Below are 24,285 nucleotides of genomic sequence, written 5' to 3'. Positions count from 1 at the left end.
ATCACAAGGCTCTCATTCCCTTGTTCCTCCGCACTGGCTTTTATTTTGTCAACACCTGCGTCAAGGTGCTGTTTCCTGCGCCCAGCGCTCTCTTTATATAACTACCACGTCTGCGTGCTCGTGATTCAGACGTGTTTCTTCCAGGTCAGTGTTGTCAGAGTGATGGTCGTGACTGGTAATTCGGCTACGCGGGTCGATAAATGGCGTTACTACTGTGGTTAAGTTCAACCTGAGCCGCTGATGGAGAACTGTTGCCATCTTTATGAATGAACGCGCCTCCATCGTAATCTCGCGATTGTTCCCGCGTGGTCTCGTCGGAGAAGCGAAATTGAAGGATCATGGCGGAGCGCAGGAGGCACAAGAAGCGGATCCAGGTAACGTCACTTCTCGCGCTGTTCTGGTGGTCGGCGGCGCTCGGAGGGGAGCGGGAGGACTTCGCGGACCGGCTTGGACGCGCCGTGTGTCGTTATTTGCCGCCGGCATCCTCGCGGTGTGGCGTGTGAGGGCAACATATGAAGCTAGAGAACGGCTAACGCGGCTAGCGCCAGACTGAAGGAAACCGACGCTAGCGTTCGCGTGTTGCGATATAGCGGGGCTTTCCTTCATCTTCACGCTGCTGCTGCGCAGGATTGGGACTCGGGTTCGGGTTGCTGTCTGTCCGAGTCGGCTGTGGATGTTAGCTGGCTGCGCTGCGTCAGCTCTCGTCAGACGTGTTTACATAATGTGGGGCAACCTGGGAACGTTTGCCATCACTGTGGACGTGGTCGAGCTTCCGCTCGCCTGTGTGCGGCCGGCGGAAGTGAGCATCTGGAAGCCTCTCGGAAACAAGCAAAGTTCGGACTGGTTCAACAGGAGCACCATCAGAATTGGTGATGAAGTGCCCTTCCATCCACGTGGCAAATCTGACCCGGGATTGGCTCCTGAACTGTGACACTGACTTCCACTTAGACTGAAGCACATTCTTTGACGCACCTCTCACAGTGTTATGCACATTCTCCTTTTCTTGGCTTGTACATTGGGGCGTCCTCATGTGTGACTGAGGAGTGTCATCCACCTGAGACTCGGAAGTCTGCTCATCTGACTCAAAAGACTGGTGTCACTCGTCTGTTGTGGTGTGGAATGACTCCTACTTGTTGGTGACCACAACATTCTGAGTCCCAGGAAGTGAGGGAAGTTGTTTGCCACCATCATTAAAGCGAGAGGTTTGTCACTTTCTTTTGAAAAGTACTGTCAATATTGAAATAAGAAGAATCGACTCTCTAATGAAAAGTGAATTTCCTTGTCATCACAAGAGATTGATTGTCTTTATACAGGGTCCCTGCGACTCCTTAAAAAGTCAACAACCATGACATAATTTGTTGAATACTGTTGGGGGGCAGGAGATATTGATCATTGAGATGTATATTTCTGCTGTTATGTGTCAATATAAATATTGTTTAAAAAAAAAAGTCAACAACCAGGCCTCAATAGGCATTAAAATGTCTTAAACAGAAAATTCTAAAGTCTTCTAAATGTCGACACATAAGTAACATTAAGTTGCTTAGTTGGTTTGGAATCCTAGAGTATTTGGTAGTTTTTCATTAAAAATAATGTCGAGTTTGACCCCTGTGGCAGCATCACGTGATCACTATAGCAGAACAAACAAGCGGTGAAGTGGCAGCAGACGCACATGGAGGTTCACGTCCTCAGCAACGTCTGGTGGAAACATTTGCTTTGTGCCTCAAGGGGAGGTGTAAATTCAGTTGGCCCTCCAACTAACCTTTCTCTGTATAATTAATGTTTTTGTTTTTCAACTTCAAATGGCATTAAAAAATCTTGAATTGAACTGGCCTTGAGCTGTAGGAACCTATTACTCGTGGCCTCAGGCCATGTTGGATTGTCATCTTCATGCAATCCTTTCATTCGGATCCCCCTTCCCTCTTGTTGTGCACTCTGCTGACCCTGCGAGGAGCAGATGAGCCGCAGAAGGATCTAGAGAAAGCAACCTGTCGCTGCCCGGCTGTGAGCCACGGCTGATGCAGCAGTGAGAAGACTCACTTTAGAAAGACGGCGTGTTCTTCTCCCGTTGTTAAAAAGAGCTGCAATCCATCTCGTCTTCAGTTGCATAACTAACAGTTTGTTATCTCATATTTGAGCAGTCATTAACCAAAGAGGCCCACAGAACCGCAACGTTGCGCAACTTTTTATCAATGTTTTTGCCCTGCTGTGGGTTAGGTTCGGGTTACTTGAACCGTTTTACTGACATTTTTGACCCAAAGCTTCGGCTGAATGAACCACCTTTGGTTGCTTGACACCAGAGACATGTTGCTGACTCATAGACATCGCAGTGTTGAGTTCTGGTGTAACTGGTGGTCTGCATCAGCTGCCTCGACTGAGGATCCGTCCGTTGTTTGAGTCACTCGGTCTGTTCCTGGCTTGTTGTCCTGTCTGCAGGAGAGCAACAGCGATGCTGATGTGGCTGAGGCGCATTGCTTTTGTGACACTGGCCCATTTCCTCAGACGTCTCTGACCATTTCTAGGTCCATTCTGCGATGTGACCCATAAGATTCAGTAGTTGTGGCTTGCTGACAGACGACATTTGATGTTCATTCTGTTCACCTGCAGGAGGTGAGTGAACCCACCAAGGAGGAGAAGGCTGTGGCCAAGTACCTCCGCTTCAACTGCCCCACCAAGTCCACCAACATGATGGGACAGCGGGTCGACTATTTCACCGGTGAGTTTCAGACTGAGCCGCTGAAGCAAGGCAACATCAGAGCGCTCAAACAACATGTTTATTATGATTCTTTCCCTCACTACAAGCTATGCTGTGTACAGCCTTGTGTCTCCATATTTTTTCCTATACTGATGCAAGATAAGCAGTTGGATCAGCTGTGATGGTTTTCTAAACTTTCACAACCACAACATTCTTTCAAACAGTACATATATAGAGGCTCGATTAAATCAATAGAACGACCGGAATTCTGATCCCTGTGAAGCTATTTTGCTCTCATTCTGAAAGGGCTGTGCGGGGAGAGGGGCGGCAAATATTCCTCCCATTAGAAAGCAATGAGTTAGTTTTGTGAACGACTGTTTCAAGCGAGGAACTGATCTGTGGTTTCCTCCTGTCTTCAGCGTTACACACACCATCAATAGCAGCATGCCACGAGTGTCGCCACTTACCGCGAGATTACAGCAGTAAACAAATATGGCCAAAATACGGGTGTGAAAGGTTTGAGAATCTGCGAATTTGGATCATATCCCATAACTACCAGAAAAACAAACATGGCGTCCGCCATGGCAGGAGAATTTAGATCTAATTCAGCCGGGTGAAACGCCCTTTTCATGAGAACCAGTAACGTGGCCCCAAGATTCGTGGCACTGATGATCAGAAACGTGGGGCGCCCCAGATGCCCCGCTAGCGGCTGGACTCATTCTGAACTCCTGAAGTGACGGTTCCTTCCAAAGCTTTTCTGCACGCTCCGTCTTGTCCAGTTCCTCCAGCCAAAAAGCTGCCGTCCTCTGTGAACCATTGTTGCTCCTCCAGCTGACTCTGCTTCCTTCCTCTGACCCAGCCTCCAAGGCGGTGGACTGTCTGCTGGACTCCAAGTGGGCCAAAGCCAAGAAAGGAGAGGAGGCGGTGTTCACCACCAGAGATTCTGTACTGGATTACTGCAACAGGTGAAGCACCAGGACGACATCACGATCTGACGTACCATTAGTTTCAAACTGACCAATGAACCAGCATCTCCCCGGGAAACCAAGCTCATAGCCAGGCTGTTGGCAGCCATGACGCTGCTGTCTGGGCCTGCGTCTTTGTGAAGGCAGTGACTGAAGACACTAACAGAATCTAGAACTCAGCATGAGACACACTAGAGGGCGCACGCCCTCATAAACCTCAAGACATTGCACTTTTTTAAAAGGTTTTATTCAACGTGTGTTGACCTAGAGTAGTTTTATGTCTGTTGTTGATGTCCTCCTCATGCAGGAGCTCTGGGTGGCAACACTCTGGTGTCACAACTGTCGCAGTGTTAAGCTTGGATGAAATGAGCTGATTTCTCTTGTGAAACTCGGGATCGGGGTCACGTTTCTGTCCACAGGCTCCTGAAGAAGCAGTTCTTCCACCGAGCGCTCAAAGTGATGAAGAAGAAGCCGGAGAAGGACGTGAAGAAGGAGAAGGACAAAGAGAAGGAGAAGGCCAAGGGAGACAGCAGCAAAGAGGAAGAGAAGAAGGGGAAGAAGGAGAAGAAGAAAGAGTCTGAACTCGCAGAGTCGAAGAAGGAGAGAAACGTAGGTGGACGTTGTGAGGAAGCGTGTGCGGAGCCGCGAGGAGGGCGTGGCCTCCCTGCTTCATGCTGTCTGTCCGCGGCTCTCCACAGGACGACAGCCCAGGCAGCCCCAAGAAGAAGAAGGAGGTGAAGAAGAAGTTCAAGCTGGAGCCGCACGAAGATCAGCTGTTTCTCGACGGGAACGAGGTAAGCGCGAGGCTGAGTGGGAGCGTGTGGCTCGACAGCCGTGTGAAGAGCTTCTGTTGCTGCAGGTGTACGTGTGGATCTATGACCCGGTTCATTTCAAGACCTTCGCCATGGGCCTGATCCTAGGTGAGACTCTGCTGACTCAGCTGCGTGTCCCCTGCTAACAAGCCTGTCTCTCTGGCGCCAGTCATCGCTGTGATCGCCGCCACGCTCTTCCCTCTCTGGCCCGCGGAGATGCGCGTGGGCGTGTACTACCTGAGCGTGGCCGCCGGCTGCTTCGTGGCCAGCATCCTGCTGCTGGCTGTCGGTGAGTCCCTCCTCTTCTCTGGAGCCTGCTTTCCCAGCGGCACGACAACAAACGGATGCGTCTTCCTCCCGCAGCTCGCTGCATCCTCTTCCTCATCATCTGGTTAGTGACCGGCGGACGGCACCACTTCTGGTTCCTCCCCAACCTGACGGCCGACGTGGGCTTCATCGACTCGTTCAGGCCGCTCTACACTCACGAGTACAAAGGTCCTCGCGGCAGCAGCAAGAAGGGCTCGGACAAGTCCGAGGAGAAGGACGCCGGCTCCTCCAGCAAGGCTCAGAAGTCGGACAGCGAAGAGAAGTCGGACAGCGAGAAGAAGGACGGCGACGACGAGGAGGACGAGGACGAGGACGAAGGAAAGGACGCCAAGCGCCAAGACGCAGAGACGGCCGAGCGCCACTCGGACACGGACAGCGACCGGCGCGAGGACGAAGCTTCTCAGCACAGCAACGGAAACGACTTTGAGATGATCACCAGGGAGGAGCTGGAGCAGCACACGGAAGAAGAGGAGGAGGAGGAAGAGGAAGAGGAGACGACGCGGCGGGAGTGACGCCTGGGCTGCTGACTCAGAAACTGTCCATCGCTCTCCAGTTGGAGCCCGTTGCTGAGATCTTCCACCACACCACAGCAGAACCCGAGACTCGGCAGCCGACGCGCCACTCCCTTCACCTGGGCCTGAGGAGGAGGAGGAGTTGCAGCAGGTTTTCCATTTCAACTCTTGTATTTATTTCCCCTTTGTTTTGTCGTTCTCTCCCGAAGATCAAGCGTCTGATGTCAATCACCACCTGCCAGTCTGACCACTCTCTCAGGCCGCATCCACACCATAGCCTTCCATTCCCAAATCAGCTTCTCCTCACGCTGCCCGTTTCCCTTTCCTCGCACTAAAGTGATGCCCATTCAGGGGCAGGGAAGACTCCACTAGATCTGTAGGACTCGCTTCCACATAAATAAAAGGGTTTTAAGATGACCAACAAGCAAATCTTTTTAAGCAGTGCAACAAGCTAACGTGGATGGTAAACCTGTTGGGGAGCACCGTGGGTGTGGACCGCTCTCACTTGGTCTGGTTTTATATTTTAAAAAGTCACAGGCGTTTTTACCCAGCCAGTCGTCTGCCTTGAGTCGCGCGGGGAGCTGTGAGATTCCCACTCGCTCGTGTGACAGCAAAGCACTGTCCAGTCCAGTCACCTTTGGCGTCCCACTCGGGTCACGTGATCTGGTCGCCGCCGTGGGTTTGGCCTCCCGCCACGCGGCCGAGTGGGTCGACCTTCCCAGGACCAAACGCCGCCGCTCCCGTTCCTCTTCTCCCTCAGCAGCTTCCTGGATGTTGTTTCTGTACAGACTGTTCGCTCTGTTACACAGACCAGTGCCAAACCGCTCCACCGCAGAGCAACCGGACGCAAACCCTCCACCTGCTTCTCATAAACTGACCTAAAAGCACAGCACGCTGTGGCGGAGGCCCAATCTCATCCCTCACCTCCTAGTTTTAGAGGCTCTTTTTAGTCGCGGTGAGGATTATATTTAAAGCAAATAGAAAATGTATCATTTATATATGGATTCTATTGATATATCAGATATATTCGAGCGATATTTGCAGTGGGAGAAGCTGCTCTTCTTTTGCGAGGGTTTATCTTTGTTTCATTTGTTCTGCTTTTATTTTCTTTTTTTTACACAAGTGTCCCCATAAGATTGTATTAATTTAAAACCATTGGGATTAGAACACGGTGGGAGATTAGTTTTGTTTTTTTAACCATTCTGTCTTTCTCTTTTATCTGTACGTAGTGTACGTCCCGTCGCCACTAACCCCGTGCTGATGTCTTTTTTTGTTTTTCCCTCTCATTTGCTCGTCTCAGCAGGAACTGCACCCCGAGTCGGAAGCGATCTCATATTGGCATTAAAAGAAAGTACAATCGTCCTGGACTGCCGCACAGTTACGCGTGTCTTTGTAGTGTTCTGTCTCTACGCTGCTGCTGCTTCTGATCGCACGTCTGTGAGGGAAATAACGGTCGTAGCTCCGCTCACAGACGCCGGCGACTTCGGGGTAGAATTGAATAATGGATGTCTGGATATATATCTGTATCTTCTCGTTGCAATAAAATAGAGAAAGCATTCACCTCCGCCTGTGTGTGTGTGTGCTTCCTCTGCCACTATTTTAGCTCACAATTTTTACTCTCACATCAGTTTATTTATGCTTCTCGTGTTTGCTTTTTCAGACTTAAATTGTTGCTTCCCTCTTTGCATCGCTGCTTTTTCATGCTGCAGTGGTCAGTACCCATTGGTTTACACCTGTAAACTCAATAGTTTGTAGACAGTTTCTGCTCTTGTGTGATTTCACAACCACTATCTTCTTACTCTGTACCTTTTCCCCTGCTTCAATGACATGATTTGACTTCTGCTTTTTTGTTGCACATCTAAGCAGCTTTAAAAATTTTAAATCAACAAAACGTGTAGAAAAGGTTTTTATTTACATATTCATCAAAGTATCAAACATCCAGCTCCAAAACCTCTCGTTGCTCTGTTGTCCCTAAACTTCTAAGTGCTCTAAACTGACTTTCAGTCCGTGTCATGCAGGCGTGCCACCACAGGGGGGCAGCAGCGCCCCTCAGGCCGTCTCGCTGCTGACTGAAGGGGGCGAGTTGGTCTCCGGCTCCTGCAGGTGCTCGGTGGATTTGAGGAGCTCCGCGTCTCGAGGGCTGGCCATGATCTCGCTGTTGCAGTTGATAGGCGAGCCCATCTCCGGCGAGTGCTCCCCGGCTTTCTCTGGCGCCGCCTGCAGGTTGGAGGCTGCCAGAGGGAGGTTCATCATGTACATCATGCTGCCCAGACGTCTGGAGACCTGCGGGGGTCGGGGTGTTAGTGAAGACATTCCTTTTGTTCGCTTGCTTCTGCTCTTACCTGAGATCGGATCTTGAGAGCTGGACCGAGCTTGAGGCCGAGGGTGTCCAGCAGATGTTCCTCTGAGAGCAGCGGCAGGGTCTCTCCGTCGATCATGTGATCTTTAAACGTCTGCCGAGAGACATGGGGTGAGTTGACAACGCCGAGAGCCGGTCAGCTGCAGAGGCTCACCTGCGCGTACTCGGAGCAGGTGGGGATGCTGTTGATGAAGCTGCAGACGTCGTTCACCGTCCACTTCCTGATGTCCTCGGCCACCTCGTCCCCGTTGAGGAAAAGATTGGGGGTACCTGGAGGAGCACGCCGGTTAGCGAAGGCCGGAACTGAGACCAGACAAGACAGAACCCACCGGGAGGCAGGAAGCCGTTTCCTGGAACTGGGAAGAGGTACGGCGCTCCGGACAGGCCTCCCGCCGCCGAGGGGAACATGAACTTGTCTTGGAAGGCCGAACACTGCGTGCTCATGTCCTTGTCGTTGACTCCGTTGTTGGTGCCATCCGAGCCCCTGTCCTGGCCCGTCACGCAGGACTTCCTCAGCCCGCTCTCGCCCTCTTTGTAGTTCTTCCTGCTCCCTGACGGCAGGTCGGGATCCAGCTTGGTGGGGTGGTGCGTCTTGCTGCTGCCGTCCTCTCCGACCTCCCCTTTGACCTCCACCTCCTTCTCCTCCCCCGACGTGGCCCCGGGACTCTCCTCCACGCTCTTGTCTTCCGTGGGACCCTTGGCGGTGGGCAGGTGGCTGTCGGAGCTCTTGTGGTTGGCGGGTCTCCTGCCGGCCCGGCGGCCCCGCTCCCGGTGCAGCGAGCCGATGGCGGGGTAGGGACTGGACGACATCAGCATGCTGTTGGGGTGGAGCTCATCCAGAGAGGGACGGTGCACGAAGACGTCGTGGCCGTCCGGCATCCGCGCCCGGCCTCTGAAGGCCATGGGGTTGCTGGGGTACGACATGGGGTTGTCCATCCCCAGCAGACCTTTTTGGTGGTTCTCCAGCTCCTTCTGGTGCAGGATGGCGTTCATCTCCATCCTAGACGGCAGCAGACACACGTCAATGTCTTCTGGCTCAGCTCTGCGACTGTTGGCCTCACACTCCCCTCACTTGTGAACAAGACACTCCACATTGTGAGTCGAGATGCACTCACGGGGCTTTCTACGCTGCAGTCAGAGAAGCTGCTGGAACCTGGTCTGCTACCATTTTAGACCTTCAAATTCATGGAGGTTTTTATAATTTTTTTTTTAATTTTTTACCTTGGCCTCAGCTCACTCCACAGTATGTGCCGTCATTTAGTTCATTGGTTGATGTGTGTATCATGTGATACAGTGGTCAGTGGTCAGGCCCAGCAACAGAACCAGAAATCATCAGCACGTTTATGTCAAAAGTGAATTTAATAAAATAAAATATATCGGATATAATCATATTCCAGTGTTGTTTTCTAGGTTAGAGTTTGTATCCAATCAGAATTAATAATCATTTGTGTTGCCAGGTTGCGTGAAAACCGGCGCAGGTGCTCTGAGTGAACGTGCGCTATATAATTGATGGATAGCTGCAATAGCCAATCAGATCACGAGTTAAGGAAAACAAGACTTACTCGTACGCGTCCTGTGATTGGATTGTGTCTTGACGCTGTCGTGCTGTGGCGTTTGCATTTGTTAGGAGCTTTCCCGGCCACCGTAGACTCTCGTGGGCTACCGTAACTCCGAGTCTGACTTTTTTTTCGCCCCATTAATCCTGTGGCTTCAATTTATATATGGATTTTTACGGGCAAACAAGCTCCAGACCAATGAAAACCCGGCTGTTTAGTGACATTCCAGCTCGTACTGAGCGTCTCTCCGCCGCTGCTGGTGAGTGCCAACGTTTGACCTGTTTTTTTTTCTCACGTTACATATTAATGACCTGTGACTCAAATGCAAATGATTTAAACTAGCGAGGCGGTGCGCACGGTCTTGTGACGGTTTCCCCGCGTTATTGGCGCAAAAGTCCCGACAGAAACATCATATAATGACGTAGCTCGCGGAACTCAAGTCGCGCGTTCAGGCCGGACACATAAAGAGACGGACCGCTTGGATTGGCGCCAGATTCACTTCTCATGAATAAAAACTAGCGTTTCTACTGTCACCAGTTCAGTGAGTGACAAAACGTTCCCTTCTGTCCCGTTCACTTCTTGAATGGCTGCGTTCAGTTTTGTTAAGTTTTTAATTTAAAATTAATTTTTAATTTATTTAGTTTTTAATATATAGATTCATTTTAGTTGGTGGCTGAGAAAGAAGTCAACATCTTTATTTGATCGTATTTATCATTGTAGATTCATTTTTTTCATTGTTGTTCAATGAAAAAAAAAAAAGAATCTTTAATTATATATATAATAAAAAACAACAACGAAAAAACTGAATCTATAATGATAAATAAGATCAAATAAAGAGGTTGACTTCTTTCTCAGCCACCAACTAAAATGAAAATTAAAGCTTAGTCAGCATTTATTTTTTCAGGGATCAACCGTGTTAATGTGCCTGAGGAAAAGACGTGAAAATCTGGGGGTTTTATCCCCTGAACTCTTGCTGAGCCTGTATGCAGCTGGTGTGGAGGTGGATCTGACGCTGATGAATAAACTGTACCTGGCTATGTTTTGCTTGTGAATGAGCTCCTGTCGCCGGGCAACCGTTTCCATGGGTTCGGAGGGCAGGAAGCCGTAGCCTGCGGAGGGCAGCAGACGTTGACTTGCTGTCGGTGGCTGTGACTCAGGAACTCACCTGCTGCCGGAAAAGCTCTCCCTGGTATCACGCCGGCGTGGTGAGGCGGCAGCGGCGGCCCCAGGTGGGGCCCCATGTGCATCTGCCTGGCGTCGGACGGAACCATCTCTGACGGCGGGACCAGCTCTCTGAGGGGGAGGTTCGTTGTTGGGTGGAACTGTGAATGACGTGAAGTCGAAGAGAAGAAACCGACCTCTCCATGAAGCGGGGCTCGAACTGCGCCGGCACTCCCTGAATCCTCTGCTGCCCTTGAGCAAGGATCTGCGGCGCCATGGCCATCTGGTTCCTCATGATCAGCTCCTGCCTCTGCCTCAGCTCTGCAACACATGAGGACCGACAGCGGGGGTCACTGTGGAGCCGGTGCTGGAGAGGTGTCCCTCAGGGCTCCCCTCTTGGTCCGCGCGCGAGTAAACACTCCACAGGTGGCGCTCACCTCCGGCCGACATGCCGTTGACCAGGCGGTACCAGTGCTTCTCGTCCAGCGCCCCCTGCTCGCCCATCGCTGTCATCTTCCTCAGCTGCTCACGTGGGGTCATTATATGAACTCTGACCTCTCTGTGAACTCTGCAGAAGACGAAGCAGAGGATTAAAGTAAATCTCCTGTTCGAAACGCTGCGTCTTAACAGTAAAAATAGCAGCCATTTTCACCCCAAACAAACCGGACACAGCCCACAGCTGGGACACGCACACAGTGAATATTTCAGATTTAAACGTATCACTTCAACAAAATGCGTTCAGTTCAACAACTGCCACTAGAGGGCAGGAGTCGCCCGCAGTTTTCTTTTATATAGAGTGACGCGTGATGGACTGGAGCTGGTGTGTAAAGTTGAACAATTTAGAGCGCGAGTCTCAAGCCTCAAAATAAGATCCATGCCCTGAGCTAATCCTCACCCCCTGACCTTTGACCCCTGCTCTCTGCTCTCATACCGGCCCATGTATTTAGCCATAATCTTCAACCGTCCATGTAAAGCCACTCCCAAACATGAAATGAAGCTTCCAATCCCAGCCGGCTCTTCAAAATAAAAGCGCAATAAACCCCCCGCCAGCACGGATTCACGCTCACACACACACACACACACAGGACACGTCCAAGTTTTTGCCCAGATCTGGCCTGGAAATGCTAATCCACCTTTGGTAATCCTGGATTGCGCATGCTACAATGTGAGACGACCAATCTGGGATTAGCCCAAACTTTAATTAGAAACCTGTCATCAGATAGATATTAAAGTTTGGCCCTCACGTCCCTCAGTGGGGACCGGCACCTTCCCTCTGAGGCGGCCATAATCCCACAGGCCTAATCCGTTAGTTAGTCCTGCCTCAGTCTGCCAGCTACATCTGCTGACGTGCCTGAAGAGCCACCTGCTGGCTCCGCCCCCGCCGGCCCTCCCCGGCCCCCGTCGGCCCCAGGATCCCATTAGCTAAGTCCTGACTATACAGCACTTTAGAGGGATGTGTTGGAGGTAATCCACGCACTGAGAGTTTTACCCTCAGCAAACCAGGCCTGTAAGCATCCCGGACAATGCGCCCTGAGCGCTAAGCCTATTAGCCCCCATTAGCTCCCAGGACGTCCTAAAAACACCTCGGGGATAAATCTGGGGATGCAATCGGTTTATGTGGAGCTATGTGGTGCGAACACATGCAGCCCGGCGCCCGACCCGCAGCAGCAGCGGCAGCAGCATGTGTGTGTGAGAGAGACGCGCTCCACACCGCCAGGTCCAGGCAGTGGACCAGGCCTTCTGGTTCCATTCCATTAGATCAGAAGGCCTTTGTTGGTGGGGAGATTCAGTGCTCTGGAGGATGCCTCTAGCCTCTAGGTGGCGCCACTGCTGTTTATGGAAAAAGTCACGATGCCTTTGAACGTCTTCACCAAGTTTATATATATATATATATATATATATATATATATATATATATATATATATATATATATATCGCATCCATATTTTATAATTTATTACTATAAAATTGTTAATCTAACTTTAACAAATTACTTATTCTGGGAAGTTAAAAAGAAAAGTACAATTTCTTTTATAGTTTTGATCTGCCCTCCTGAGGGCCACATGGGGCCCCTGTGCCACAGCTGAACACGGTCATGACTGAAGATGGAATCTCAGGCTAGATACATGGTAGAGTGTATGAAATATGACCAGGTCCGAGAAGTTTGTCAAATGTTGAGTGAATAACTACAGTGCGTGCCTCCCCAAACTAAGATGGCCGCCACAAACGGAGCGTCAAATCTCCTGCACAGGTGAGTCATGTGGAGGAGGCGTGGCACTTCACCCCAGTTTTCAGTTGTTGGCTGGTTTGTTATTTGAACATCAGCAGCTGCAGCTGCGGTGAAGGAAATGGATCTTCTTTGGTTCAAATATGAAACTCATTATTCAATTCATAATGCCGTGAACTCGCCACTAACAGACTGGAAACGTCCTTTAATGGCCCTCAGAAAGCTCATGTTAGGGTCAGGCTGGGGGCCACAGGTGGCTCTTTGTTTGCAACAGTCTGGTTCACAGCTGAATTGTTACGATTATATCGTACTATTGAAATTAGTTTTCATCAAAGTTGTCAAGTTTTCTCCTCCATTTTTCTTCGCCCTGAAAAGATCTTCCAATATGTATCATTTATATTGGGAATTTTTAAATAAAGTGAATATAGAATGAAATAACACATTAAAATGATATATTTTATTTTACTTCATGTATTTTTTTTTTTTAATAATTTAATTTTCCAATTTGACAAAGTGCTGAAATGATGGGACAATTTTACAGTGATTTAACAAAATAAATAACCAAGAGTTGTAGTCCACATCAGTAAATTGTACAGTATATAGGTGTTTGAAAGAGAAACAACCCCAAATAGACAATAAAAAAGTGATGTGTTTTACATGCATTATGTTTTGCTGTAGTCACACTTTTTTCCTACTTCCTTCTATACTTCTGTCACATCTCAAGACTCCTGTCTTTTGGCTTGTTGGCCCCTCGCAACAGTCACAGCCCACAACGTGGCCCCTGAGGAAATCCAAGGGCCCCACCCTTTTCTACAATGAAACTCTGTTGATAGATTTCAAACTCAAGCTGGAATATTCAGTGCGATACAAGGTGGTTGGTACTTTGTGTTACGACCTGGGCTCATGTCGCGCCTCTACCTGGTGCTTCTCCAGCAGCAGGCGAGCCGCCATCCTCTGTGATAATCTGAATATTAATGGTGTAAAAACACCAGTGAAATCGTCGCCTCAAATGAGCGTTAAAGCTCTTGTGGTCATATTTTCACAACAAGCAGAGGCCACACCGCAGCTGCCAAATCCAGGGATTGGACTCCTGGGATTAGCCGTTGCCGGTCTAATCTCATTACAAGAATGAATTAAAGAGAAAAATTGCTGACGACTTAAAAGCAGCCCAGAGGAGGTCATATCAGACAAGACAGAAGTATTGTCTGGCCGGCTGTAATCCCAGCACCCCCTCCCCCCTCCACACACACACACACACACACACACACACACACTCTGTGAGGAGGTGAATATTCCCCGGGATTAGAAGCTAATAGACTTGCTGGTGATGAGGTGAAGCGAGTATTGATTTGGGAATTAGCCGTGTCATAATCCAGCACAACAAAGTGGGAGAAAACACACACCTGAACCGGACCCTGGGCTCCGAGGCTGCGTCCACACGCCGCCGGGGCCTTTCTTATTAGGTTAATTACATAGATTCCAAGGTTGTTTGTCTAATCGCATTTGCCCCAGATTAATCATTTGTGAAGGGATTAGCAGCCTTTTATACGTTTTACTGACCATTTGTTGTGCAGCGTGCGAGTGACAACTTTACAGCCGGAACATCAGCGACTCTATTCATGTCAGTTTCATGTTTAATCCCTGCCTCCTCTGCAGGTTCCACGTACCGCACGCAGTATTGGGACGAGTACTTTGTTGTGTTGTTTTTCTCTTGTCAGTGGCTCAATAATTCATATCTTTCTCCAAGTTGTGTGTTGTTTGAGTCAGTAGTACCTTGTACTTTGATGCATCCGTCTCTCTGTGTTTTTGTGATGTGTTAACTAGTAAACACATCTATTTAAAGTTCTTATACTTGTATTGACCGTTTTAATGCTCGAATCCTCATTGTTTTTAAAGGCCGTATGTTTTTATAAATATCTGATGAGACACAAAGTCAACTAAAGTATGTTGCTCCACGAGTGTCGACACATTGAAAGCATGAAAAAGTGTAAAATAGAGTCAGTCGTTCGAATGATTAGAAAAGCTCAGACGTAGATTCCGAGCAGCGCTGCAGTTGCCGTGGTCCAAACACAGTGGAGAACTTTCTAGTCTTCAGTGAAACAAAGCGGCTGACTGACCTTGAGGCGCCGGGCTGGGTCCGCTGGAGCTCTGGAGGAACTTCCTGTCTCCTGTCTCCTCTGCCGACTGAAGGGGAGCCTGCTGGCTGCTAACTGCCTTAACTAAAAAAGACCTTTTAAATACCGATTCATTCCATCTCCATGAGCCGGCCTTATCTCCTGCGGTAAGCCCTCCCTGTCCTGACATCACAGTGATCTGCCCTCCTGCTCGCACCTTGCCACTGATGTGTAATTACTGAAGCAGCACTGCTGCTAAGCACCGGCTAAACCTCTTTGGACGTTTACCTCACTAATCCCTTGTTAGCACTTTAGGCCCTGGTTAAGACACCTAAACGCTTAGCTTCCTCTCCCGGTGGCCAGTGGTCGGAGTTTGGCTCCTCCTCCTGGGAAGTGGTGCGGCCGGCGGGGCGCCTCAGCCTCGGCCCAAACACGCAAACACCGGCTCACTTGTCAGGCCCCGGCTCAGTGCTGCCTCCATCCTCCTCTCAGACACTTAATCTGGCGGTTAGCGCGCAGCGCAGTGGCCGGTGTGGATCCCTGCGGGGCCCCGGCCAGGCTCCTCCGCTCTCGCTGGATTACACCGGCCTCCAAATCTCTTTGTTTTTGCTCGCTAAAGCGTTTGCTTTGGACGGCGGCATGTTCGTGTGGCTCACATTTATTCAGTGGACGGCCTTTAGATAGGAGGGCATCTGGGCGTCTGCAAAACATGAACAAATGGACGCCCGATTCTCGTGTTTATACATGGTGCGTTCAACCATGCGTGTGTCCTCGAAGCGGAAGAGGAAGTGACTGTTTTCAAGTTCATGAGTAAACAAACACAAGTAAAGCTGTCAGAGAGTGCAGTCCTCCGCCAAGGGGGGGGGGGGCACTATCCTTGTGGGGACCTTTTGTCGGTCCCCTCAGGTCCAAACCTCAATTGGAGGATGAAGACTTCGGAGTAACTGGCTTCCTGAGTTGTGATTCAGGTTGTGTTTTGGATGGTTAGGAAAGGGTGATGGACGTGTGTGTGTGTGTGTTCTTGTCATTCTATCTCTGTGAGAACCTGTATGGGTTTTTAACCACCAGAGTCAGGACCTGTTGGCAGGTTCCCTCTTTGTCAAGCCTCAGTTTGAGGGTTGAAACTACAAAATAGCTGGGTTGTTATCATTGGGTTTTAGTTTGGTTCAGAGTAAAGGTTCAGTTCAGCCATTTGTTTTGGATGGTTCGGTTTAGAGGGAGAGGCTGGGGAAAGGGCGATGTCAATGTATGTCAATGACGGTCCTCACTAAGATTAGAAGACAAACGTGTGTGTGCTTGTTTATACTGCCTCGTGGGGACCAATTCCTGACAAAGCGCTATCCTTGCGGGGACCTTATGTCTTCGTGGGGTCCCCACAGGTCCAAACCTCAGTCTGAGGATGAAGACTTCAAAATAACTGGGTCATGATCAGAAGGTTCCAGTCAGGTCAGGTGAGCCATGTGTTTTGGAGGGTTAGGTTCAGGGGGAGAAGCTGGGGAAAGGGCGACGGCCAGGAGAAACCTCACACTGTCCCCACAGGGATAGAGTGTGTGTGTGTGACCGGCACCAAGAGCAGCCCAGAGAGCAGACAAAGGGACTTAGGTGGGGCCGGCATTAGGATATTAGACTCCCTCATTTAGGAATCTGCTGGCCATAAGCTTTTTACCGGGGATTTCTGCCCGTCTTCCCTGCTCCCAGCATTATGGAGTCACCTTAAGGCGAAGGGATAAGAGCAGGTTTAACCTCAGGAAACTGGCCCAGCTATAAATTCCCAAGGACAGCGGACACACCATCCCTGCTCTAATGCCAGCAGCAATCTGCCGTCCGGATCAGGCCTTCTTCTCGGTTCCCCCTCTTCATCCCTATAAGGTGGAACTCTGACTTAAGGTGGGATCTGCTCGGAACACGACTGAGCTGAGCCATGAGCTTCATCAGGATCAGGCTTCTCAGACCTGTGACAGGTCAAACGGGGAAGTGTTGGTCAGCCTCAGAGGTTTGGGTCAGAGGTGAGCAAAGTGTGTCCCGGGGGCCACATGCGGCCCTTTGCTGGACTCACGAGGCCCTCATGAGCTGAAATAAATACTACTGTTGACATTCCAAACACAGTTCATCCCTTGTTTCAGGTCTTGGCGGCATAAATGTAATGCAAAGATATTGAGAAAATACTTGGAAATAAAGTGCCTAAAGCCAGAAACAAATGAGCCTGTGTGACGGACAGACTGGTGCTTCAGGGGGGTGGTCTCAGTCTTGGCCCCGCCCCCTTTGTTTTGAACTCCCGTTGCACCTCAGATGCCATGGAAACAGCACGTCTGAGAGAAGAACCCAGTGCGATCAGTGACGTCATGTTCTGAGGAAGCTTCTGCAGGTGTTTCCTCGACTCATGGATGTGAATGTTGCTGAGCTCAGCATCTTCACCAGCAGGCCAATAATTGTAGAATAGCTATACATAGGACCCGGTGATATCACTGAGCTTATATCACAGCCTGTCAATGATCCACTTCCATATACGTTGGACAGATGCCGCCGCTCTCACAGTTAAAGAACCACATGTCAATAAGGAGGCGGGGCCTTGGCTTTATAAAGGCTGTGTTGTCAGCAGTGCGGTCAGACTGGGGTCCTCTGGGCTTGGTGGTCTTCCACCGTGTTAGCGCCCCCTACAGGTTGAGCGAGGAAGATGAAGGCCGTCCCAGTGCTCTGGCTGACTCTGCTGTCCGTCCTGGCCACCGGCGCTCAGGTCTTCATGCCGGGCCCGTGCCCCAAACCTGACGTGCAGAGGGACTTCGATGTGGCTCAGGTGACTGGGGTCAGGAGGGTTTTTGGAGAAGCTCATGGAGCTCAATAGACACTGTTCTATTTGAATATTTAGATAGTAGTATTTAGTTGTTTTATGTGGGGTTGAGTGCAGCAGTGTGACAGTAATCCATCCGCCTGCAGTATCTGGGCACCTGGTATGGCGTGCGGAGACTTCCACATTCCTTCCAGAAGGGGCAGTGCAGCACGGCCACCTACAGCTTCCAGAGTCCCGGTGTGATCGCCGTGCGGAACGAGGGCCTGCTGTGAGTCGCCTGCTGCTCTGTGAGAGAGGTGCGAGTGTCTGTGTGTGGTGACCGTGGATGGTTGGTGTTGCAGTGATGACGGAAGCGTCTCCACCATCACCGGCTCTGCCTTCGCCGAGGATCCCTCCGAGCCTGCCAAGCTGCTGGTCTCCTTCCATGGTGGTGAGGCGGCTTAATCTGACACATCCATCCATCCATCCATCCATCCATCCATCCATCCATCCATCCATCCATCTATCTGTCATCTATCTATCCATCCATCCATCCATCTATACATCCATCCATCCATCTATACATCTGTCATCTATCTATCTATCTATCCATCCATCCATCCATCCATCTAGCCATCCATCTGTCATCTCTCCATCCATCTCTACTTTCATCCATCCATCTATACATCCATCCATCCATACATCCATCCATGCTTCCATCCATCTCTCTATCCACCCATCCACCCATCCATCCATCCATACATCCATCCATCCATCCATCCATCTCTCTATCCACCCATCCACCCATCTATACATCCATCCATCCATCTATACATCCATCCATCCATCTATACATCTATCTGTCATCTATCTATCTATCTATCTATACATCCATCCATCTAGCCATCTATCTGTCATCTCTCCATCCATCTCTACTTTCATCCATCCATCTACCCATCCATCCATCCATCCATCCATCTATCCATCTCTCTATCCACCCACCCACCCATCCATCCATCCATCCATCCATCCATCTCTCTATTCACCCACCCACCCACCCATCCATCCATCCATCCATCCATCTGTCATCTATCTATCCATTCAGCATCCATCCATCCATCTACCCACTCATTTACCCACCCATCCATCCATCCATCTATCCATCCATCTCTCCATCCATCTGTCATCTCTCATCCATCCATCCTGTATAATTTCTCTTTCTACCATATGGTTTTAAATAAAAAAAAAATATTTCTGAATGAATAGTAATGAATACAAAAAGCAAAATAATGATGAACTGATTGGAAGTGAAAGCCAGGAGAGCTGGATATTAACTGAGAGGAGAAAATGACTGCTCCGGTCAGAAGGTGTTCCCTGAGCTTGTCATGATTCAGGATGAGCCAGTGGAGTCTGAAGTCCAGACCTCCAGAGCAACGGTGGCAGTATTTCCTGTGCGACTCCCCTCATGAGCTGCGTCTAACCTCCGCTCATCTCCTCCTCTTATTTGTTTTGGAAGATCCTGAATTTTCTTCTTCACATTACTGACTGCCTCGCCCTCCCTCTCCTCCCCCCAGTGGCCACCCCGCCCTCCCCCTACTGGGTCCTGTCCACCGACTACGACGGCTTCTCTGTGGTCTACAGCTGCAAGGAGGTAGGCGGCGGCCACAGGGACTCGGCCTGGATCATGAGCCGCCGGCCCACCCTGCCCAGCCAGACCCTGGCTGAGCTGGAGGGCACGCTGGCCTCCGCCGGAGTCCTGGTGGACCAGCTCATCTCCACCAATCAGGATCCAGAATACTGCGGCCGCATGAGCCAGTGAACCAATAAAACTTCTGACATACTGTGGGTGATGCTCTGTGAGGTTTGTGGAGCGCTGCCATGCTTCTGCCTGGGTTGTTTCAGCAGAACGTGTGTGTGACATTTGAAACACATGGGAATAATAATACGTCCATGTGCGGGTTTCCTCTGCGCACTCCAGTTTCCTCCCATGCAGAGGTTCATTGTTAACTTTAAATGGTAGTTACAGGGTGCCACCACTGGGTGGTGCCGGTGCCAGTCAGCTGTGATTCCATATCTGAAGTGTTTAAAGTAGTGGTGTAGTTTCAAGTGATCTGAGATCCTTCAGAGGACAAATCACTCCGTCAACTGTCTCGGCATGAGTGACGCGCAGTGACGCTTGATTTATCCACCACAGCAGCTGAACCAGCTCCAGTGGTCGATGACAGGCGCAGTTTTCCTCGCACTTGTGTCCACGTTTAAACCATCATTCCTGAGGCTCGACCGCTGCGCAGTAGTTTGGTGGTCACATGAGTGACGGGACGCTCTCGTGCACCCCAGGCGGGTCACTCAGGCAGAGGCGTGTCTCACTCTGAGACCTTTGGTTTCGCCTTGTTGCCTTTATTTTTGTTCTTATTTTGGTGACTTTTTTTTCTTGATTTTACAAATAGTGAGCGGAAATGGCAGCAGCTGTGTCTGTTCAGTATTGAAATGAAGATGTGGTGTTTTTTTTTTAAAGTATTTTCAGTGCAAACATGTCTGAACCCTGACTGACAGTAGCATGTGGACCAAGCTACTCTCTCGATGGAAGCTCAGTTTTGGGTCCTTTTCAGCTCCATCTAAACCCCCCTCCAGTCAGGGATGGTGCCTTCAGGTGCGTTTGATATCTGTTTAGAGCACCAAGAGTTTGGAGTTACATTTTGTGAACACCGACCCCGTCATAAACACAACAGTTATTGGTCCCATTTTTGTTTTTTTTTTGCCGTCAAATTGACTCTGAGGAGGAGAAGAGTCCAACTGAGGAACCGGGTTCGACCTGAGCACCGACATCAGAAGACAAACATGAACTTGAGCACGTTTATTGGCTTCAGAAACACTTTTGGAGGGTGACGTCTTCAGCCGCGGCGGCTTCAGTCCAGCAGGCGGCGCCCTCACTGCCTCAGGGCCCAGCAGAAGTCGTCGTCCTGGTTTGCCATGACCATCTTGCTGACGTCGACGCCGGTGGTGGTCAGGATGTCGTCCAGCTCCGCCATGGTCTCCTTGAGCAGGGTGGGCTTGCGGCTCAGGACCCAGGACAGCTCCATGTGGAAGAGACCGAAGTTTGTGCAGCCGTAGACCAGGGAGTGGCTCTCGTAGTCGGTGGACAGCACCCAGTAGGGCCCTGGAGGGGAGTCTGCCGGGCACACGGCTCATGAGCACCTGGCTGCGCGGGTCGGGAGGCGAGTGCACTCACTGTTGAAGGAGACTTGGAGCTTGGCTGGCTCAGAGGGATCCTTCACCTTGGCCGATCCAACGATGGCGTTGATGGAGCCGTCCTCGCTGTGGGGAGCAAAGGTCAGTGGAAAGGTCAAGCAGAGGGAAGAAGGCTTTTCATCACTGAGTTTGAATGATGTGTTGTTTTAGTTGTCAGACTCCAGTTCACATCTAAATCTATATTTTTTCACATATATCTTTTCAAAAAAGTGAGGTGAAAAATGTGGTGGGAGTTTACCATCAATATAGAAAACCATTTTTATCATCTATTCTCACTCTGGAAAATAGGTCCCTGACGCTCGTGACTCCCAGAAATGCCAGCGAAATCTCTGTGACTCCATAAGTGAAGTGCAGCAGGGACGAGTGTGGGACTCACAGCAGCTCGCGGTTCAGCACGCCGATGACTCCGGGAGCCTTCAGGCTGTAGGTGGCGACGGCACACTCTCCTTTCTGGAAGATGGTGGGCAGCTTCTTGATCTCGTACCACTGACCCAGGTACTGCGGAGGGAGCAGAGTCAGCGCTGGAGGCAAACCTGCGAGCGACCACCACAGAGAGTCTCAGTCACCCGGCTGGCGTCGAAGTCGGCCTGGACCGGAGGCTGGGGGCAGGGTCCGAGCCGCAGCACCTGAGCGCTGGCTGCCATGACCGACAGCAGAGTCAGCAGCAGAACCTGAACACTCTTCATCTTGATCCTGAAACCTGCAGGAGACAAAGGTGAGTGGAGCCTCGGTGGGCAGCGGACGGCGAGAGGCGGCTGACCTGTGAGCACCGGTGTGGCCTGTGTGAGGCGGAGGTTCGCCGCGGGCTCTTTTATCTGCGGCCAGTGAGGCCCCCCTCCTCCGACCCCTGACCCCTCCTCCTTATTTGCTTTATGAAAGTGTGAAAGTTGGCATCTGCTCAAATATTTTGAGGCTCTCTTGTGTAATGCAGCCAGAAGCTGCAGCAGTTTACACCTCAGTCAGATGTTCATATATTATATATGAAAGTGAATCAAAATGTAGAAAGTTTGGTTTGTCGAGCAGGTGTTTCTACATAAAAATGTAGAAAAACAATAATAACAATAATTGCAGGAATTTGATTTTTGTCATTATTTAAACCCTTTCTTCTCCGTTGTTTTATACTTATTTGGGTTTTTTTTTTTAGTGGTGGGACTTTAACAAGTTAATGATCAACAAAAAACACGTTAAAATATTATTATACTTTTATATCACTATAAATTTTATTTAAATCAGGTTATAATAAAAATATCAACAAAAAATGCATTAAAATATTATTGTACTTTTATATTACTATAAAAGTTTTTTTTAATTTAATTTAAATCAGGTTATAATAAAAATATCAACAAAAAACATGTGAAAATATTATGATACTTTTATATTACTATAATTAAAAAAAAATGTAAAACAGTTTATAATAAAAATATCAACAAAAAATGCATTAAAATATTATTGTACTTTTATATTACTATAAAAGTTTTTTTTATTTAAAATATTATCTTTTACATCACTATGAAAGTTTTTTTTTTTAATTTAATTTAATGTAATTTAAATCAGGTGATATAAAAACCTGAATATAAGCACCATTGTGATTTACTGTCTGTTTAAATGTCTGTATGTGTCCATCACTTGATTCATACCACATTCATTCAAACTGAACAATGTGGTTTCCTGTGTCAAATATTCTTATGCTATTAAAGAATGTGATTAATTTACATTAATTAGTCACAAATTCTCTAATTAATTTGATTAGTTTTTAATCAAATCCCACCCCTATTTTTATAATAATCATGAAAATGAAGCTTTGTTTATTCATTTTAAAGTGCTTTATTTGAAGCATCTATTATTGCCAAAATTAAATATCAACCTAAACATGTAATAAAAATATGAAGCCAATGAAGAGGCTAAAATACATGGATTAGTATTACTTATATATATATATTATTAATTGCTATTTCTGCTGAGGTGATGATGGAATTGACAGTATAAAACGTAGATATAATGTTGGAGTGAAGGATCTTCTCCTGAAGGCCTGAGTCAGTGGATTAGACCTGAAGCTCGACCCTCCTCCAGTTCCTCAGCGTGGCACTTCTCTCTCTCTCGCTCCTCTTATTTTCTTTTTTTCAAGATGATTTGTTTGATCATATATTAAGTTCATTTTCATCCCGACTTTTCCTCCCCTGATTTGAGGGTCCAGACCTGCCTCTTGTTCTTCCCCTGAAAGGCTCTTCCACCTGTGCCATTTTACTTTTACTGCGAACTCAACAGTGGTGACGCTCTTCTCCTGAGTTCACACTGGACTTGCTGCCTGTATCAGCCTAATGTCACCACTGGAATATGGCTGCGCCTGTCAGTTATTGTTATCGTTATTGGATCCAAGTGAAGTTGCTGATAAAACTCACTGACTCCATGATGTATTGACTGAACAGACAGAACTTGACTATGACTCCGCCTCAGGCAGCAGCGCTTCCAAACCACAGTGTGCTCCCTATCTGGAGCCCAAGACTCTTATCGGTGCGAGCAAACAGACACAAAAAATCAGAATTGGCCTTGTTGGTTTAAGGCCCTGCAGCTGTGAAGGCTGAGTTTCTTTTCAGTCAATCATTTCTTTCCTGATCAATACGTTATTGACGCGTCTCGCTGGACGGACTCACTCACTTTAAGAGGAAAATGTTGCCATTACTTACTATTTTGTCGTGTTTTTTTCATGTCATCACATGAGGAAAACCATCCTCAGACCAAGTCTATTAAGGCAATATATGTGTTAAATATGAGAAACGTTTTTCCTCGATGCAGAATTTCTATTGTGACTTTTTAGTCAAAAGAGAGCTGTTATCATTGGATACATGACAAAATACAATAAATACTGAGTGAAATAAGCACGAGCACATCGCGTCTCATCTCCGTGAGCAGCGGGGTTTGTCAAAAGGAATGTTTTTCTCTCAGAACCATGTCTTCTTTGAAATGAAGAAGAGTCTTTCCGACCCATGTTCCATGCGACAGAGAAGCTTCTGGCTCCTCCTGAGGAGCCTCACGGAGCCACAGACTGCAGTCAAATAGAGTCATCTTTGCCTCCTCTGTGTGGACCTGATCCACCAACTCCTGTGATAAAATGTGCACTTCAGTTCATTAAAGGTAACCGTGAAGAAGAGTCGGCGTTGGCTCAGGCGAGGACATGAAAAGGTGGCTGTTCTGACCGGACCTGGATGCCTTGACTGCTGTGGGTGAGAGAGAGTCAGTGCCAGCAGGAGGATTCTCAGCGTGTCTGTGTGTTGACTCAGGTGTGGGACCCCGCTGATAACCTCTCATGCTGATGGCTGTGATGTCGTTTACTTGAAACTTGTCCGGGAAATACTGTGTTCAGTCTCAGAAAAATGGAGACACTTTATTGTTTTTTTGATGGTCATGACGGGTCGGTGAAATAGCACCATCTGCAGTATAGTTGGCGCAATAGCAACTCCACGCTCTGCTGCTTCCAACTTTGTTAACGCTGAATAACGTCTGAATGTGGTTCCGCTTCACATGTGTTTGCTGTTGCTGTTGAAG

At 48.8% G+C, this 24,285-nt stretch overlaps 4 protein-coding genes across 4 annotated transcripts; 2 read left to right on the top strand and 2 right to left on the bottom strand.

Annotated features, from left to right (window-relative positions):
* Positions 1-143: 143 nt before the first annotated feature.
* Positions 144-6,886, top strand: sec62 (SEC62 homolog, preprotein translocation factor). The gene is made up of 8 exons (XM_053884347.1): positions 144-374; positions 2,605-2,713; positions 3,552-3,657; positions 4,077-4,266; positions 4,356-4,451; positions 4,517-4,577; positions 4,639-4,758; positions 4,833-6,886. The coding sequence occupies exons 1-8, from the start codon at positions 339-341 to the stop codon at positions 5,306-5,308; spliced, it is 1,194 nt and encodes a 397-aa protein (XP_053740322.1). The 5' UTR covers positions 144-338; the 3' UTR covers positions 5,309-6,886.
* Positions 6,887-7,208: 322 nt separating this feature from the next.
* On the bottom strand, positions 7,209-15,003 carry samd7 (sterile alpha motif domain containing 7). The gene is made up of 9 exons (XM_053884216.1): positions 14,730-15,003; positions 10,822-10,952; positions 10,582-10,705; positions 10,389-10,516; positions 10,254-10,332; positions 7,997-8,667; positions 7,822-7,937; positions 7,651-7,761; positions 7,209-7,591 (listed from the first exon to the last, which is right to left on the bottom strand). The coding sequence occupies exons 2-9, from the start codon at positions 10,922-10,924 to the stop codon at positions 7,358-7,360; spliced, it is 1,566 nt and encodes a 521-aa protein (XP_053740191.1). The 5' UTR covers positions 10,925-10,952; positions 14,730-15,003; the 3' UTR covers positions 7,209-7,357.
* Positions 15,004-17,340: 2,337 nt separating this feature from the next.
* On the top strand, positions 17,341-19,312 carry LOC128770012 (apolipoprotein D-like). Its single transcript, XM_053884217.1, has 4 exons — positions 17,341-17,520; positions 17,661-17,782; positions 17,856-17,944; positions 19,068-19,312. The coding sequence occupies exons 1-4, from the start codon at positions 17,401-17,403 to the stop codon at positions 19,310-19,312; spliced, it is 576 nt and encodes a 191-aa protein (XP_053740192.1). The 5' UTR covers positions 17,341-17,400.
* A 1,108-nt stretch (positions 19,313-20,420) lies between these two features.
* Positions 20,421-21,511, bottom strand: apoda.2 (apolipoprotein Da, duplicate 2). The gene is made up of 5 exons (XM_053884218.1): positions 21,503-21,511; positions 21,309-21,442; positions 21,119-21,240; positions 20,723-20,808; positions 20,421-20,662 (listed from the first exon to the last, which is right to left on the bottom strand). The coding sequence occupies exons 2-5, from the start codon at positions 21,426-21,428 to the stop codon at positions 20,421-20,423; spliced, it is 570 nt and encodes a 189-aa protein (XP_053740193.1). The 5' UTR covers positions 21,429-21,442; positions 21,503-21,511.
* Between the last annotated feature and the right edge of the window lie 2,774 nt (positions 21,512-24,285).

Source organism: Synchiropus splendidus, chromosome 13 (genome assembly GCF_027744825.2).
Source record: "Synchiropus splendidus isolate RoL2022-P1 chromosome 13, RoL_Sspl_1.0, whole genome shotgun sequence".
NCBI classification, from domain to species: Eukaryota; Metazoa; Chordata; class Actinopteri; order Syngnathiformes; family Callionymidae; genus Synchiropus; species Synchiropus splendidus.
The sequence above is the reverse complement of the archived record's forward strand: the minus strand, read 5'-3'. Positions and strand labels throughout refer to the sequence as shown.